The sequence below is a fragment of the Staurois parvus genome, unplaced genomic scaffold (genome assembly GCF_062004578.1).
Source record: "Staurois parvus isolate SC_StPar_1 unplaced genomic scaffold, SC_StPar_1.0 ptg000087l, whole genome shotgun sequence".
Classification (NCBI taxonomy): domain Eukaryota; kingdom Metazoa; phylum Chordata; class Amphibia; order Anura; family Ranidae; genus Staurois; species Staurois parvus.
This window is the reverse complement of record NW_028317883.1, coordinates 641,571-657,015: the sequence shown is the minus strand read 5'-3', so window position 1 is coordinate 657,015 and position 15,445 is coordinate 641,571. Positions and strand designations below refer to the sequence as shown.

General features: G+C 40.9%; 1 protein-coding gene across 1 annotated transcript in view; it reads right to left on the bottom strand.

The window, feature by feature from the left end:
- PCSK7 (proprotein convertase subtilisin/kexin type 7) overlaps window positions 1-15,445 on the bottom strand; it is a 104,274-nt gene that overhangs the window by 46,930 nt on the left and 41,899 nt on the right. The window contains 2 exon segments of the mRNA XM_089670139.1: window positions 12,025-12,127; window positions 12,675-12,782. Coding sequence (XP_089526265.1) covers window positions 12,025-12,127; window positions 12,675-12,782 — 211 coding nt within the window.

The window sequence follows — 15,445 nt, the reverse complement described above, 5'->3', positions numbered from 1 at the left end:
ATCAATGACAACAATCCGTCCAGGCCCTGAGGCAGCAAAGCAGCCCCAAACCATGATGCTCCCTCCGCCATGTTTTACAGTGGGGATGAGGTTTTGATGTTGGTGTGCTGTGCCTTTTTTTCTCCACACATAGTGTTGTGTGTTCTTCCCAAACAACTCAATCTTGGTTTCATCTGTCCACAGTATATTTTGCCAGTAGTGCTGTGGAACATCCAGGTGCTCTTTTGCAAACTTCAAACGTGCTGCAATATTCTTTTTGGACAGCAATGGCTTCCTCCGTGGTGTCCTCCCATGTACTCCATTCTTGTTTAATGTTTTCCTTATTGTAGATGTGTCAACAAAAATGTTAGCATGTGCCAGAGATTTCTGTAGGTCTTTAGCTGACACTCTGGGACTCTTCTTTACCTCATGCAGCATTCTGCGCTGTGCTCTTGCAGTCATTTTTACAGGACGACCACGCCTAGGGAGAGTAGCAACAGTGCTAAACTTTCTCCATTTGTAGACAGTCTGTCTTACCGTGGACACATGAACATCAAGGCTTTTGGAGATACTTTTGTAACCCTTTCCAGCTTCATGCAAGTCAACAATTCTTGATCGTAGGTCTTCTGAGAGCTCTTTTCTGCGAGGCATGGTTCACATCAGACAATGCTTCTTGAAACCAGTAAACCAAAAACAGGTGTGTGTTTTTTAAGAGCAGGACAGCTGTCAGCAACACATCCAATATCATCACACTGATTGGAGTCAAGGTTGGCTCACTCCTGGCTCCAATTAGCTCTGGGAGAAGTCATTAAGCTAGGGCCTCACATACTTTTTCCTCCCTGCACTGTGAATTTTTACATGTTATGTGCAATTAAACCATGGCAACATCTAATGTTTGTGTAGTATTATGTTCAGCAGACTGTGCTCTTCTATTGTTGTGACTTAGATGACGTTCAGAGCACATTTTATGCCCAATTCATGCAAAACTCCACGTAATCCCAAGGGGTTCACATACTTTTTCTTGCAACTGTATTTGTACTATAATGGAAGCATATTAAACCCAAACATGTAATATACTGCAGCTTTCTAATCATTAGAATTAGTTGCGGTGGCTGCATTAATCTTTTTTTTTAAGTTCTGCCCGTCTGTTTTCACCTGGTGATCAGGCCAGTAACACACCTCCTGTATTAGAGTGCCCCTGCTCTGGACGAAGGAGCACAGGGGCAATTTTGGACAGCAGCATTGTCAGTGTGGGGGGGGGGGGGAAAGGAAGTGTTAAATGTACTAGCAGATTTAGATACACTAACAAATTGAAGCCAAACCCAGATCGCACTCTGTAAGCAGTTACAGCAACAGTTTATTTTCCTTTTGGGATAAATGTTTTACATGAATAAATAAAGCATCCCCATTAGTGGTAAATGCTTTGTCTCATCCCGGTAACTGCTACATCTGCTAGAAAGCTTGTTCTTTTCCAAAACAACAGACTGACAGATCACTAGGTGAAATAAAGGAAAGAAAGTCTATGAAAGAAAACAAATCCAGCCACCACATAAAAGAATTGGCAAACTGCTACAGAAGATTTTATTTTTAGTTAATACTACTATAATGATTAGAGAGCTGCATTAGTGTGCAGTATGTGTTTTATAGAATGCAAAAAAGCGTTGCATTGCTTATAATAGAACCCCAAAATTATATATACATAAATATAATATATAATGTGCAAAGTGGTGTGTACAGCCAAAACCCTAGTGCTGCAAGGTTCAAAAATACATTTCAAATGTGTCCAATATCCAGACATTCAAAAGTGACAATAAAAAGTACAAACATAATGAAATAAGTGTAGCACAGAACTCCGGTGCTGTCAACAGAAATATACACTTCTTCATGCAATAATGTAATAAGTGTAGCACAAATCGCCAGTGCTGTAAGCAGAAAAATCACAATACAAAAATGTGATAAAGTGATCATTTAAATCATAGATATTAAAAAAGTACAGTCCACAGATATAAGTCCATATCACATTTTCCTCCTTCAATTTGTAACCTTGGAACCAATGCTGCAAGGATAGCTGCCCATGAATGTGAATAAACGCACCACTGTGTGCCCCACATTAGTAGATCTAAATTGACCTTATCCACACGTTCCCACACAGGGTCTCAAATGCAGCTGTGCCAGGAACACCCAGATAAGGTGACTGCTAGATGCTCTTTCTGTCCTCTACATCTAAAACTGAAACTTTGGCTTCACAAGAACTGGGGCAAAGTGAAAGCACCGCACATGCCTCATCAACTCTGACACAGAAAAAAAGATGGTGGCACTTATGTTGGTTTTTTTTAACATTGCTGACAGAAATATCCAGGGGACAAAATAATACATACTGAGAGGTAGGATTAGTAGACACTTTTGCAAAATATCATAGATTCAGCACAGAAAGCAATTATTGTACTTTGGCCATGTTTTTCTTAATTGTCAGACATGTCTAAACTGCCTAGAGCTATAGTAGGTCTGTGTTTTTAATCACACAGCAGAGAAGTTCTCACGGTTTACCTTTTCCCATAACTAAATAAAATTCCTATCCTGTTTAGGTATTAAGTTTGAATAGATCATTTTAACAAAATTTTCTCAAAGGAAATCCTCTCTGAGAGAACCATGGAGGCTGTCATTGCTGATGTCCCCTGAAAATGCTAGTTGGTTGGCCATCATGCTGACACTCTTGCATCAATATCGCAAATCAAGAACAAGTATCCAGGATAAGGTTTTTTTCTGATCTTTATACTGGTTACAGATTAATTATGAAATGCATGGATGCCAGCGAGCTAGCATGTCCAGCAGGCAGCTAGCTATTTTAGGAGGACAGCAGTGGAAGTTCCTATATTACTATCACAGCTGGTTTACTTTGTCTCCCACTCAGATTCAAAAATCATTGACTTTTCACAACAACTCTCATGGGACAAAAGGTGGAGTATACAGGGGGAACTGGCCCCTTAATAGTCCAACATGAACCAACAGTCACTCATAAAATGGCTGCAGCTCCCCTTAGACAGAGTTCCTTCAAACTTTAGTACTAAAATGTAAAACTTATTAAAAACCATCAGGTTAAAATATATGCACATGTATTTTTTTTAACCTGATGCTTTTAATAAATTCTATACTTAAATAAAAACAAACAAAAAAACAGAAGTTCATGCCTTCTGCTTGGTTTTTCTACTTGACTTTTTATTTCATCTGTTTATGTGGTCTGCTTCTGCCTGTTTTGCAACCACACCTTCTGGATTCCAAAAAAAAAAAAAAAAGTATTGCAGTTTTCTGGCTGAAAAATTGGCTAAAAATCAAATTTTATCATCTGAGGGTTAAGCTAAAAATGCAATTTTAATTTCAATAATTTTTATTGAAGGTTTTCAAGAATCATTTTTAACAGAGATAAACATTAGGTTCAGTTTAGAATGTATGCATACAATACAGCTTTATTAGACAGTTACCCCACCTTTTGGCTGGGGTCGGAGCTATAGTTACGGATAAGCATCAGAGGTATGCTTGTGGTAGACTGAACCGTGGGGCGGTGTAGTAGGAATTGAGGGGGATTAAACAGGGGGGGAGAGTAATAGGGAGGGGTAGTGGAGGGGGGGAGGATAGGTTGTGTGAGGATGGGGGAGAAGTACCAGTCTGACGTGGATAGTTTATGCAATTGTTTGTACAATATCAGGGTTTTACGGAGCAGTTAGGATTTTGTAACCAGTTAGACCATAGAGAATTAAACTTATTTTGGGTGGAGTTATTAGTGGCCAGTCTTTTTTCCATTTTGCATTGGAAGTTAAGATCTGAGATTAGCGAGTGAAAGGAAGGGGTTGTGGTGGTATTCCAGAGTCGGGTTATGTTTAGTTTTGCTGCAAAAAGAATGTGGACCATGATGGTACGGGAGGTATATGGGAATTTGTTAATCCCAATATGTAGGAATGCAAGTGCCGGATTGGGGTTTATCATTATTTTGGAGATTTCAGCTATTAGTTGGAATACGCTATTTCAAAAGGATTTAATAGATTTGCAAGACCAAAGTATGTGAAGAGTGGAACCTACATCCCCGCATTGTCTCCAACAGGAAGGGGAGTGTTTTGGATAGAAAATGGCAAGTCTGGCAGGGGTTAGGTACCATTGATGAAGTATGTTCAAATAAGATTCCCAGTGTGAGCTGCAGTGAGAGGATTTGTAAGTGTAATTAAATGCTGTAGTCCATGAGTGGGTTGGGATAGTTTCCGCTAGGGTTTTTTCCCAATTGGATAAAGAGGTAGATTTTAAGGTAAATTGTAGGTCTGTTAAATATTTGTAGATGGTGGAGATGCCTTTACTTGGGTAATGCGGTTTGGAGAAATAAGTGTAGGCCATAGCCGGGATTGTTATGGCTTGGGGTATGTTGTTCGTTCGGATGCAGTGGATGATTCGTAGGTAGGTGAAATATTCAGCGGCCGGGAGGCTACATTTGGTGTGAAGGTATTGAAATGAGTGTAGGATGTTATTTTTGTAAAGATCTGATATGTGATGTATGTTTCGTTTTTCCAACTGGGTTAAATCTAACGAGGGCGTAATGGAGTGTAGTATGTCTAGTGGGGTATGGAGTTGTTTGGTGTCTGCGTAATCTGTGGATAAAAGATCTTTCCAAGCTTGAAGAGTGGCTTGGATGCATGGGTGTTTTAAGTGATATGTCATTTGTGAGAATATTGTGGTTAAGATTAGATGTGATTTAAGTAGAAGGAAGGGTGAGGTTTCCATTATGGACCAGGATTTTTCTCTGGTTGGGTGCCACCAAAAATAAATTTGGTCCATGAGAGTGGCATTATAGTAAGATTTGAGGTGTGGTTTTAATATCGCTACTCCGCCTATTTTAGATAATTCTGAGGTATGAAGGTTGGCAAATTCTTGGGGTACAGTTTCAAGTAATTTTTTATGGTTCGAATTAAATAGTTGGTCTGTTGTAGCAGAGTTTGATTCCCAGATATGGGATGGTATTTTTTTCCCATGTGAAGGGGAATTGTTTAGCAAGGGATAGTTGAGTGAAATATGGTGTGTGGAGGATTAAAATTTAGGATTTGGGCTCATTTAGTTTACAACAGGAGACTATCATATATTGCTGGAGATAGGTACGAATTGTTTGGAGGGATTTGACTGGATTGGTAATCATCAATATGATGTCGTCTGCGAATAGGCTAATTTTGCTCAGTGTTAAGGTGCCGCATGCCAGTGAACATTGGGTCATCCCGAAGTTTAGATGCTAGGGGTTCAATGAGTAGTGCGAATATGATAGGAGATAGAGGGCAGCCTTGTCTGGTGCCATTGGTAATATCAAAAGGTATCTGATAGTGTTCCGTCTGTTAACACTCTGGCTGAGGGGAGGGAGTATAGTGCCAAATGGCTGTTAACATCCAACCTGTGATGCCAAATTTTTGTAGGGTCATTTGCAAAAATAGCCAGTGATTTTATTTCAGTGGAAGTGATCGGTATTGATAAGTCATCAAGTTGGGTTGAAGAAAGTTGAGGGAGATTAATTGTGTGGAGGAATTGTTGTATGGACGTAGGTGTTGGCTGGATGGTGTTTGGGTCATCTTTAAGGTTATATAGTTGTTGGTAGTAGGTCGCGAAGGCATTAGCTATATCTTGCGGGTTTGTGGTTAAGGTTCGTGAGCATGGATGATAAATTGTGGATATTTTATTTCTTAGTCGTCGTTGTTTAATCATTTTGATTAGTAAGGAGTTGGCTTTGTTGCTAAGGGAGTAAAATGTAGTTTTTGTTTTTTGAAGGTTGAGGTCATATTTGTAGAGCAGGAGGGTTCTAAGTTTATTTCTGTCAGTGGTGAGTTGGGCGGCTGTTGTAGAATTTGTTTTTTTTTTGTTTAATTCTTCTTTTGTTTTAATTGAGAGGAAAAGTTCCTCAATTTGTTGGTTTCTCTGTTTGGAGGTGCGGGAGTTTAATTGTATAAGGATACCTCTCATGTATGCCTTATATACAGACCATAAAGTGGATACCGATATTTCAGGAGAGTCATTTATGTCAAAAAACATGTGTGCATCTAATATAGCTTTTTAGTGGTCCGGGTTCTTCAATAAAAGAGCATTAAGTCTCTAGATACGGGGGATTGTTGAGTGTTGATTGTGATCTAAAGAGATGGAGATTGGAGCGTGATCAGACCAGGTTATGGTACCAATTTCGGAAGATGTGGCATGTTGCAGAGTCCACTTGTGTGTGCTGAAAAAGTCAATTCTGGAGTATGAGAGTTGAGAGGAGGAAAAGTAGGTGTAGTCTTTTTCCGTACTGTGGTGGTATCGCCATATGTCATAGTAGTCATTGTTATGTAGAAAGACGTTAAGAGATTGTTTGGAGGAGCGTTTGCTAGAAGAAGAGTCCAGTACAGGGTTGCCGATGATGTTGAAATCTCCTATAATTAGTTTGCCTTGTTTTTGAGCAGAAATTGTGGAATTGATTTTATTGTAGATGTTGACCAGGGTGTATAGAATTCCATTAATTTTGCATATTAGGATATGGTAGCGACCCTGTGGGTCTGCGACTTCTGAAATGTAGTGGTATTGGAAAGAGTCTTTTATGGCCGTGATGACGCCGTTTTTCTTTTTGGGGTTGGTTGCCATATAAATTGGTGAGAAATGGTGTATGTGGAAGTTGGGGATTTTGTTTGGAAGTGGGATTCTTGAAGGTATATGATATCGGCTTGCAAGGAACGAGCCTCTTTTTGTAGTAGAGATCTTTTGAATGGCGAGTTGAGGCCACGGACATTTAAGGATGAGATTTCTGGATGTAATCTAGTTGTTTGGAGTAGCGGAGGTATTTCATGAGTCATGCAGAGTGAAGGCATATCCTTTTGTCGTTTTGGAGAAGTTTCCACAAAGAAGGGATATCGTGCTGGATGCGGTCGCTGGTTTGGTGTGGAGGTTCCATCTTGTAGGTCGGCATTTAGAGTGAGGAGGGGTTGAGACGATCGACTAGTAGCGGTAGGAGGGAAAGGGGGTAAAAAAAACTTGTTGAAAATACAAGTGGTATGTGTAGCACTTATTGCTACTGAGTGATGGGGGAATTGGAGCATAAATGACTCACGTAGCAAGTCATGTTGACGAGCAACTTGGGGTTCAATGATGGTCGTAATGGAGCCGTCTGCCAGCCATTAGTGGTTGATAGAGTCCCAGCTTGTTGGGTGGTTGTTCATGGTGATGATCTCAGGATGCTGACCACTCAGTTTCCATGCGCTGTATATGGTTGGAGGCGGGTTGGTGAGATTCTGCCGGTAGGATATTCCAGGCTTTCAGGAGATCAATGCCTGCCTCAAGGGATTTAATTGTAAAGAGCCTTCCTTGTTGTTTAAGAATGAGCTTTGTGGGGAAGCCCCATTGGTAGCCAATTCCGTGGTTCTGCAACGCTTTTGTAATAGCAACAAGCTTCTTGCGGTTGAGAAGTGTGGCTTTAGATAGATCTGCAAATAATTTTATATTTGCTTGGACTGGTGGTAATGTTGCAGTGTTTCTTGCGGCAATCATAATTTTTTTTAAGGTTAATCTGTTCTATGTCGGTGCCTTGGTCGGTGTATGCATCTATGAGGTCGTTATGGGCGGTGAACATTTCTCCCATTTTACATTCAATATGGCGGATACGGTTGTCATGTTGTTGTACCGCGGATGAGATTTGGGATAGCACCATCGTTAGGTCATCATGTAAAGTTTGTTGCAGTGAGAGAAGCATACTTTTCATAGACAGTTCAGTGATAGGTTTGTCTGAAGCAGGAAAATTTTCTATTAAGGATGGAGCAGATATAGCAGAATAGGAAGGCTGAGAGATAGGAGGATTTTCTGTGTCCAGCCTAGGTCTGACTTAGCAGGGCTGCTTGTGGTGGGAGACAGGGGCGGAGAGGACTCACCAGGGTCTCCAGGGTACAGGGATGCTTTGTGCCTGGGGTCTGTGGTGTGCTCTTTGCTGCATTCCTGCTGTGTGGTCTCATGCTGTGAGGAGCCGGAACCATCTTGGCTGCAGGAGCTGAGAGCTGGGAAAAAGCTTGTCAGCTTTCCCGGCTTCCCTGGTGATCTGCGGTGTCTGGGCATTTTCGCTGGTGATCCAGAGGAGACCTTCGTCCCCTTATCAGTGTGGGGAGAGGTCTGTGATGTCGCTGGGTCCGGTGAGTGCCGTGTTATGGCTGGCGGGGATACGGAGCTCTCTTCACAGAGCTGTCATCCCGGAGCCGGCCGCGCATTCGCCCCTAGAAATGCAATTTTATCTAGTTTATGGGTAGGGGATTTTTTTTTTTTTTAAAGTTAACTAGCAAGGCCCCAATAAAAAGTAAAGATGGCATGAAGAAATCTTCATATAAGATGACATATGTAACTAAAATTATAAACTTAGCCTATCCTAAAAGTTAGCTTCAGTGGGAAACTTGACATTTACTTTTATTCACAATTTTTTTCATGTCTGGAGAGTAACTGGTCATCAATTCTAATGCAGGAGGTCATCATGAAGGCAAAAGAATTGGTACTGCAAGTTGACTTGCTCGACTAATTCCAAGCCTGGCTGCCTGTTCTGGCTCCAGTGGATTAGGTTCTCGCCTCCGTAAGTAATACTAGGATATTAGGAGGGCAGTGCACAGGGGCCAGTAGTATGCAGGCCAGTGCACAGGGGCCAGTAGTATGCAGGCCAGTGCACAGGGGTCAGTAGTATGCAGGCCAGTGCACAGGGGCCAGTAGTATGCAGGCCAGTGCACAGGGGCCAGTAGTATGCAGGCCAGTGCACAGGGGCCAGTAGTATGCAGGCAAGTGCACAGGGGCCAGTAGTATGCAGGGCAGTGCACAGGGGCCAGTAGTATGCAGGGCAGTGCACAGGGGCCAGTAGTATGCAGGGCAGTGCACAGGGGCCAGTAGTATGCAGGGCAGTGCACAGGGGCCAGTAGTATGCAGGGCAGTGCACAGGGGCCAGTAGTATGCAGGGCAGTGCACAGGGGCCAGTAGTTTCTAGGGTCTGAGTACACAGGTTTGTAGGGCAGATTATAGGGATCAGCAGGGCAGAGTACAGATCGTCAGCAGGGCAGTAGGGATTAGTAGAGCAAACAGGGTTTAGCAGGGCAGAGAACCAGGGTCTGCAAAGCAAAGGAAAGGGGTAAGAAAGGTGGAGGACAGGGATCAGCAGGGCAATGTAAGGAGGACATAGCCGCACTTTATGGACTACCCCCCTCTGCCCTACGGACTCCCCAGAGCAGAGGATGGGGGTCAAAAGGGCAGTAAAATTGGGGTCAACAGGGCAGTGTATAAAAGTCAGTGGGGCAGTGACTTCCCCAATATGCAGAGCATGGAAGCAAGGTGACGAACTGCTGTTTGCTCTTCTGGTGGGCTAATCAGCACCGGCCTTCCTCATTCGTCCACCCACTACGATGTCACACACAAGCGCCTGGGATGGACAGGAAAGGAGGGCCAGCAGGGATCAGCGCAGTACACTAGACATGCTGCTTCCCTGGGCCGCTCTGCAAGTAGGGAAGAAGCACAGGGCCCACCAGTCACTTTCCCATGATCGACGGGGAGATCGTGAATGAAGGGTTGCCGACCTCTGATCCAATTCAAAATTATCTATGAGAACTCACAAGCCTATCTTGTATATCTTGAAGCCTAACTGCATGTTCCACAGCAGTGTTGGAACAATGTTCTGTAGGCAGATGAGACAGAAGTTTAACTTTCCAGTAAATGTACACAGAATCCTGTCTGGAGAAAAGAAAACATACAACGAAACCTCCCTTGCTGCCTCAAGGCTTGGACCGCTTGCAACCGCTGAAGGATCTGAATTCCATTGACAGTGAATTCCAAGTTTACAAGGAGCACAGGGATATACTTGTGATCAAACATTTGTCACGCAATATGACAATGAACAGAAACACATGGGTAAAAAAAAAAAAAAAAAAAGCGTGACTCAAAGAGAAAGAATTCTAAATCCCAAAATATGAACTAAAACTGAAAGTTTTTCATTTTATACATACAAAAGGCTAAAATAGCTGGTGGAGAAATAGTTGGTGTCAGTGGGAGGCATAGTGCCCGATTTTTGTTGTCAGTGGAAGGAATTATGTTCCATCACTGGTGTCAGTGGAAGGAATAGTGCCCCATTGTTGGTGTCAGTGGCAGGAATTATGCCTCAAGGGCACAATAAAGGCAAGCAAAGGCCCGCATCCGGCCCCAGGGCCATAGTTTGGAGACCACTGCTCTAGATGATACATGCATCCACCCCATATGCATCTAATGTGCTCACCTTCTTCAACTGTCCTCAATTTGAATCATGGTCTCAATGCACTTGTTGCCCCACCATGGGGTTTTGATTATCTGTGGCCATGGGAAATGGAGCTCCTATTCTTCTCTATCTTTTCACCAGCTTGACTTCACCTCAGGTAGGTATGCATGCAAAATAAAATGGGACCAAAAATAGTGCTCTCTGTATAGTGCTCTTATAAAAAAGCTCCTCAATGGGTAAATTCACATTAAAGATGCACCCTAAGTGCTATGTAAAGAGCATTAAAAGACACAGGTGGCAGCATCCACAGCAAAAACAGCTCACAAGCTCAGCTCCAGTTCCTATACGTGTTACGCTCCCAGTCAGAGCTTCATCATCTACTGGCATTGAGGAGCTTTTTAATAAAAGAGTATTATACAGAGAGCACTACTTTTGGTTTAGTTTTATTTTACATGCATACTTATCTGAGGTGGAGTAGAGCTGGTGGAGAGTCAGACGAAAACAGGAGTATCACTCCCTACGGCCACAGATAACTTAAAGCACATGGTGGGGCAGCAAGGGTATTGAGACCTTAATTCATATTGAGGTCAATTAAAGACCATGAGCGTATTGGATGAGTATGGGCTGGATGAATATATCGCCTAGAGTTTGGAGGAACTGAAGAGATTATTATTACAGCACATTGGTGGTGGATTTTTATGGACGCTTAAGAGGAGACTGCAGATGGGACTTTCCATTTTGTTAATTATTACTTTATGTTAATGTATATGATTGTGCTGCATTTTACATACTTCATAATAGTTATAGAATATAAAGCATTAGATTGAGGCTAATACCAATAAAGGAAATTCCAACAGATAAAGAAAATACTAAAGAGCTTATTTTTTCTATTTAGTGATATTGATTTATTTTTTAAAAAACACTTGTCTAATAAACATCCAGCAATATAAAATGTGTAAATTTAGTAAACTATTGGAGACCTATACCAATTTTTTACTGTGTGTGAACAATGACTTTTCAAATATCCTGAACTGTTGCTTGCTGTTAAAACAAAAAAAATAACAGCACCAAGCAGAATAAAAACAAAGGAAATGCAGATTTGAATTATGAAAAATGGAAAAAAAAAAAAAGGAGGGAAAAAAAGAGAATAGAATTTATCTTCAGGAAAAGTATAAACATTTTCCCTTTACTTGTGGATGGGTTGTTAAATAATTTACAGCTACATAACTTCCACGGCAGAACGGAGGGCTGTTTAAAGTAGGAGCCTTTTCTGAAATCAGTCATGTCACAACATGAACTGTTTATTTTAGGTGTGTCAGACTAGCTGAGCTTCACCTGACTCTGGCAGCATTTAGCACAGTCCATTTAGGATCTGGAATTGCCCTCCTGTCCACTACATTAAGGGTTTTTCCAACCCTATGATCAATGCTTATGGGATGTCAGTTTAATCTTGGCTGATTTGAAGAGTTCAGTATAGAACATAAGACTTGGCACTCTACACAAAACACACACACATTATATATATATATATATATATATATATATATATATATATATATACACACACATACATACACACACACACACACACACACACAGTAGGACTGCTACTCCTACACATCAATTAAATATAAATTCAACAGGCATAAAAGCCATTCCATCTAGTAGCTAAAATGAAATGAAAATAGCCAGGGGCAGACATAGCTTAAGCAGCATCAAAATACTTATTTAAACCTGGCAGTTCAGAGCTGAAGGCACGGGCAAATTGAATGAGAGCTGCATAGGTCCAGACTCACCATTCCAGCTTAATTCCAGCCTGTTGGGAGCCAGGGGAATGTTCTTGTTCTCTCTTAGCAAAGGACTGACAAAGGAAGCTAAATAAGGGACAGAATCCCAAATCTGTAAATGAAAAAGAAATATACATTTTTTGTTATTTTTAACCAGTAGACTTGCTTGCTTTTTTACTTCTTTTTGAAGGACATGCAAAAGCATTGGTATAAATTAATTTCAGTAAATGCTTATACAGTATTAATATTCCTCCAATATGAACATGTGTACTGTCTAAATGTAGTTATTCGTTAGAAGAAACTCATGCTGAAAGAAATATACTGACTGCTGTTGCTGATCACTCCTGAAAACACTCACTATCTGGCTATTGCGATGATCAAGTGTCATAAAGTCGCTTTCAAAGTAAATGGATCATATCAGAGGTTCAGATTTCATACATCATATGCTTGTTGCAGGTCAGTTATTCGAAAATGAGGTCAGTATAGCAGTTTCCATATTTTTCTCAGCAAAAGGTTTTGATTTAAAAGCTCATGGATAATGACAATGGAAAAAACAAAACTATGGTTATTATTTTGCAGGATGCAACTTTCAGTACCTACTACGCATCTCTGCATAAGGAAATGCCAAAAGATTCAACGGCTTACAATCCTAGAGTCACCTTAGCTGCATTTGTGAGACGCCAGGCATTTAACAAGCCAAAACCATGTTGATGACTGTGACTGAACCCCGCACCATTGGTTTCCCATGCTGCAAAACGGTCTTCGTACTGCAGAGATAAACCACAAAATAAAACTGTATTAATCACCAACAAATAATATTTAGGAACAAAATGCATAGGTTTTAATGTTGTATTTGGCTTCAAGTTGAAGTTAACGCACAGAAATCAACTTCTTCATCTTAAAGTTGACCTCTAGGCAGAAATACAAGGCACAAAAGAAAACAGCTCTGTAATCAATACTACACTTCTAAAGGTATTTTTAATGAAAACAGTGTAAGCACTTGAAGTTGACTTTGTATCAGCCTCTGGCAGTCTACTTTAAAACAATGTTTAGAGACGGGAAGCAGGAAGGAGCCAATCAAGTGTGTTGCAGTGAAAGCACAATGATAATAGAAGGCGAGAGCAGAGTGACAGAGATCATGATTGTGCTGTGTCTCCTTTCATTGTCAAGTTACAGGGTGGGAAATATACCTGTAAGTGAAAGTGAAAATGCAGCAGTAAAAAAGAGAAGATGCCCTCCCTGCTAGGCAGCACTATATTGTGTTGCAGAGACGTACATCCCAAGACTTGGACAGAAATATACTTTTGCTGGGTAAAGCAACTCACAAAAATGTATCTCATATACAGTTGTGTTCAAAATAATAGCAGTGTGTTGAAAAAAAGTGAATAAAGCTCAAAATCCTTCTAATAGCTTTTATTTCCATACACACAAATGCATTGGGGACACTACACATTCTATTCCAAATCAAAACATGAAGAAAAATATATCAAATTTGTGTTGTTCCTCTAAAAAAAATTGAAGAAAAGTGAATATTAGACTGTTTAAAAAAATATCAGTGTTTGTATTCTTCTTTACAAACTCAAACATTCACTATATAAACTGAAAAATGTTTGAAGATCTTGCTTTCCTTTGAATCACTTAATGAATATTTAGTTGTATAAGCACTGTTTCTGAGAACTAATGTACATCTGTGTTGCATGGAGTCAACCAACTTCTGGCATCTGTGATCAGGTATTCCAGCCCAGGATGATTGGACTACATTCCACAGTTCTTCACTATTTCTTGGATTTGCCTCAGAAACTGCATTTTTGATGTCACCCCACAAGTTTTCTATTGGATTAAGATCCGAGGATTGGGCTGGCCACTCCATAACGTCAATCTTGTTGGTCTGGAACCAAGATGTTGCACGTTTACTGGTGTGTTTGGGGTCGTTGTCTTGTTGGAACACCCATTTCAAGGGCATTTCCTCTTCAGCATAAGGCAGCATGACCTCTTCAAGTAATCTGATGTATTCAAACTGATCCATGATCCCTGCTATGCGATAAATAGGCCCAACACCGTAGTATGAGAAACATCCCCATATCATGATGCTTGCGCAACCATGCTTCACTGTCTTCACAGTGTACTGTGGCTTGAATTCAGTGTTTGGGGGTCGTCTGACAAACTGCCTCCGGCCACTAGACCCAAAAAGAACAATCTTACTTTCATCAGTCTACAAAATGTTGCGCCATTTCTCTTTAGGCCAGTCAATGTGTTCTTTGGTAAATTGTAACCTCTTCAGCACGCCTTTTTTTTTAACAGTGGGACTTTGCGGGGGCTTCTTGCAGATAGCTTGGCTTCACATAGGCGTCTTCTAATTGTAACAGTACTCACAGGTAACTTTACACCTTCTTTGATCTTCCTGGAGCTGATTGTTGGCTGAGTCCTTGCCATTTTGGCTATTCTTCTATCCATTCGAATGGTAGTTTTTCGCTTTCTTCCACGTCTTTCAGGTTTTGGTTGCCATTTTAAAGCATTTGCGATCATTTTAGCTGAGCAGCCTATCATTTTCTGCACTTCTTTATATGTTTTCCCCTCTCCAATCAACTTTTTAATCAAGGTACACTGTTCTTCTGAACAATGCCTGGAACGACCCATTTTCCTCAGAATTTCAGAGAGAAATGAACTGTAACCAGCATGTACAACATTTGCTGCCTTCCTTCCTTAAATAAGGGCAATAATTGCCACCTGTTTTTCAAAGAATGAATGACCTCACGAATAGAACTCCACACTGCTATTATTTTGAACATGCCCCTTTCAATTAGTGATTCAATTACACAGAATCAGCAGCATGCATGTCATGACTGTTGGGTCTGTTGGATTTCTATTACTCTACTACACCTGATAGTAAATTATTTGCCATGTAGAAATATTATTTCTACAAAAAACAGTGATTGATCAGGTTAGTGATGTCTGACTGCTATTATTTTGTATTTCAATGGTTTTTATTAATTTTAAAACAGTATAAAACACAAACAACAAAACACACCCACGCAGGGGCTATCAATTGCACCAAAAAAAAGGCATAATAGAGCAGACAACGCTCTAATTCCAATAAGGCAAAACGTATGCCCACGCAGGGGCTATCAATGGCACATAGATTACAATAACATCAGTGAGACTTTGATTATCGCAACTAAAGACAGCTGTCCACTGTCACATCAAAACAAACAGAAAAGGAGAGAAGAAGAGCAGAGAAGAAAGGGAAAAAAAAAAAAAAAACCACAACAAAGAGCAGGGGTCCACGAGCGCCAATACCAAACTCCATTACCTCCCCACACTGGTCGGGGGGAGCGTGGGAAAGGCGTATTGCAACCACGGCTCCCTAACTTTCAAAAATTTATGTTGAGAGTCGTTGCATATACTCGACATCTGTTCGTTGAGCATCATA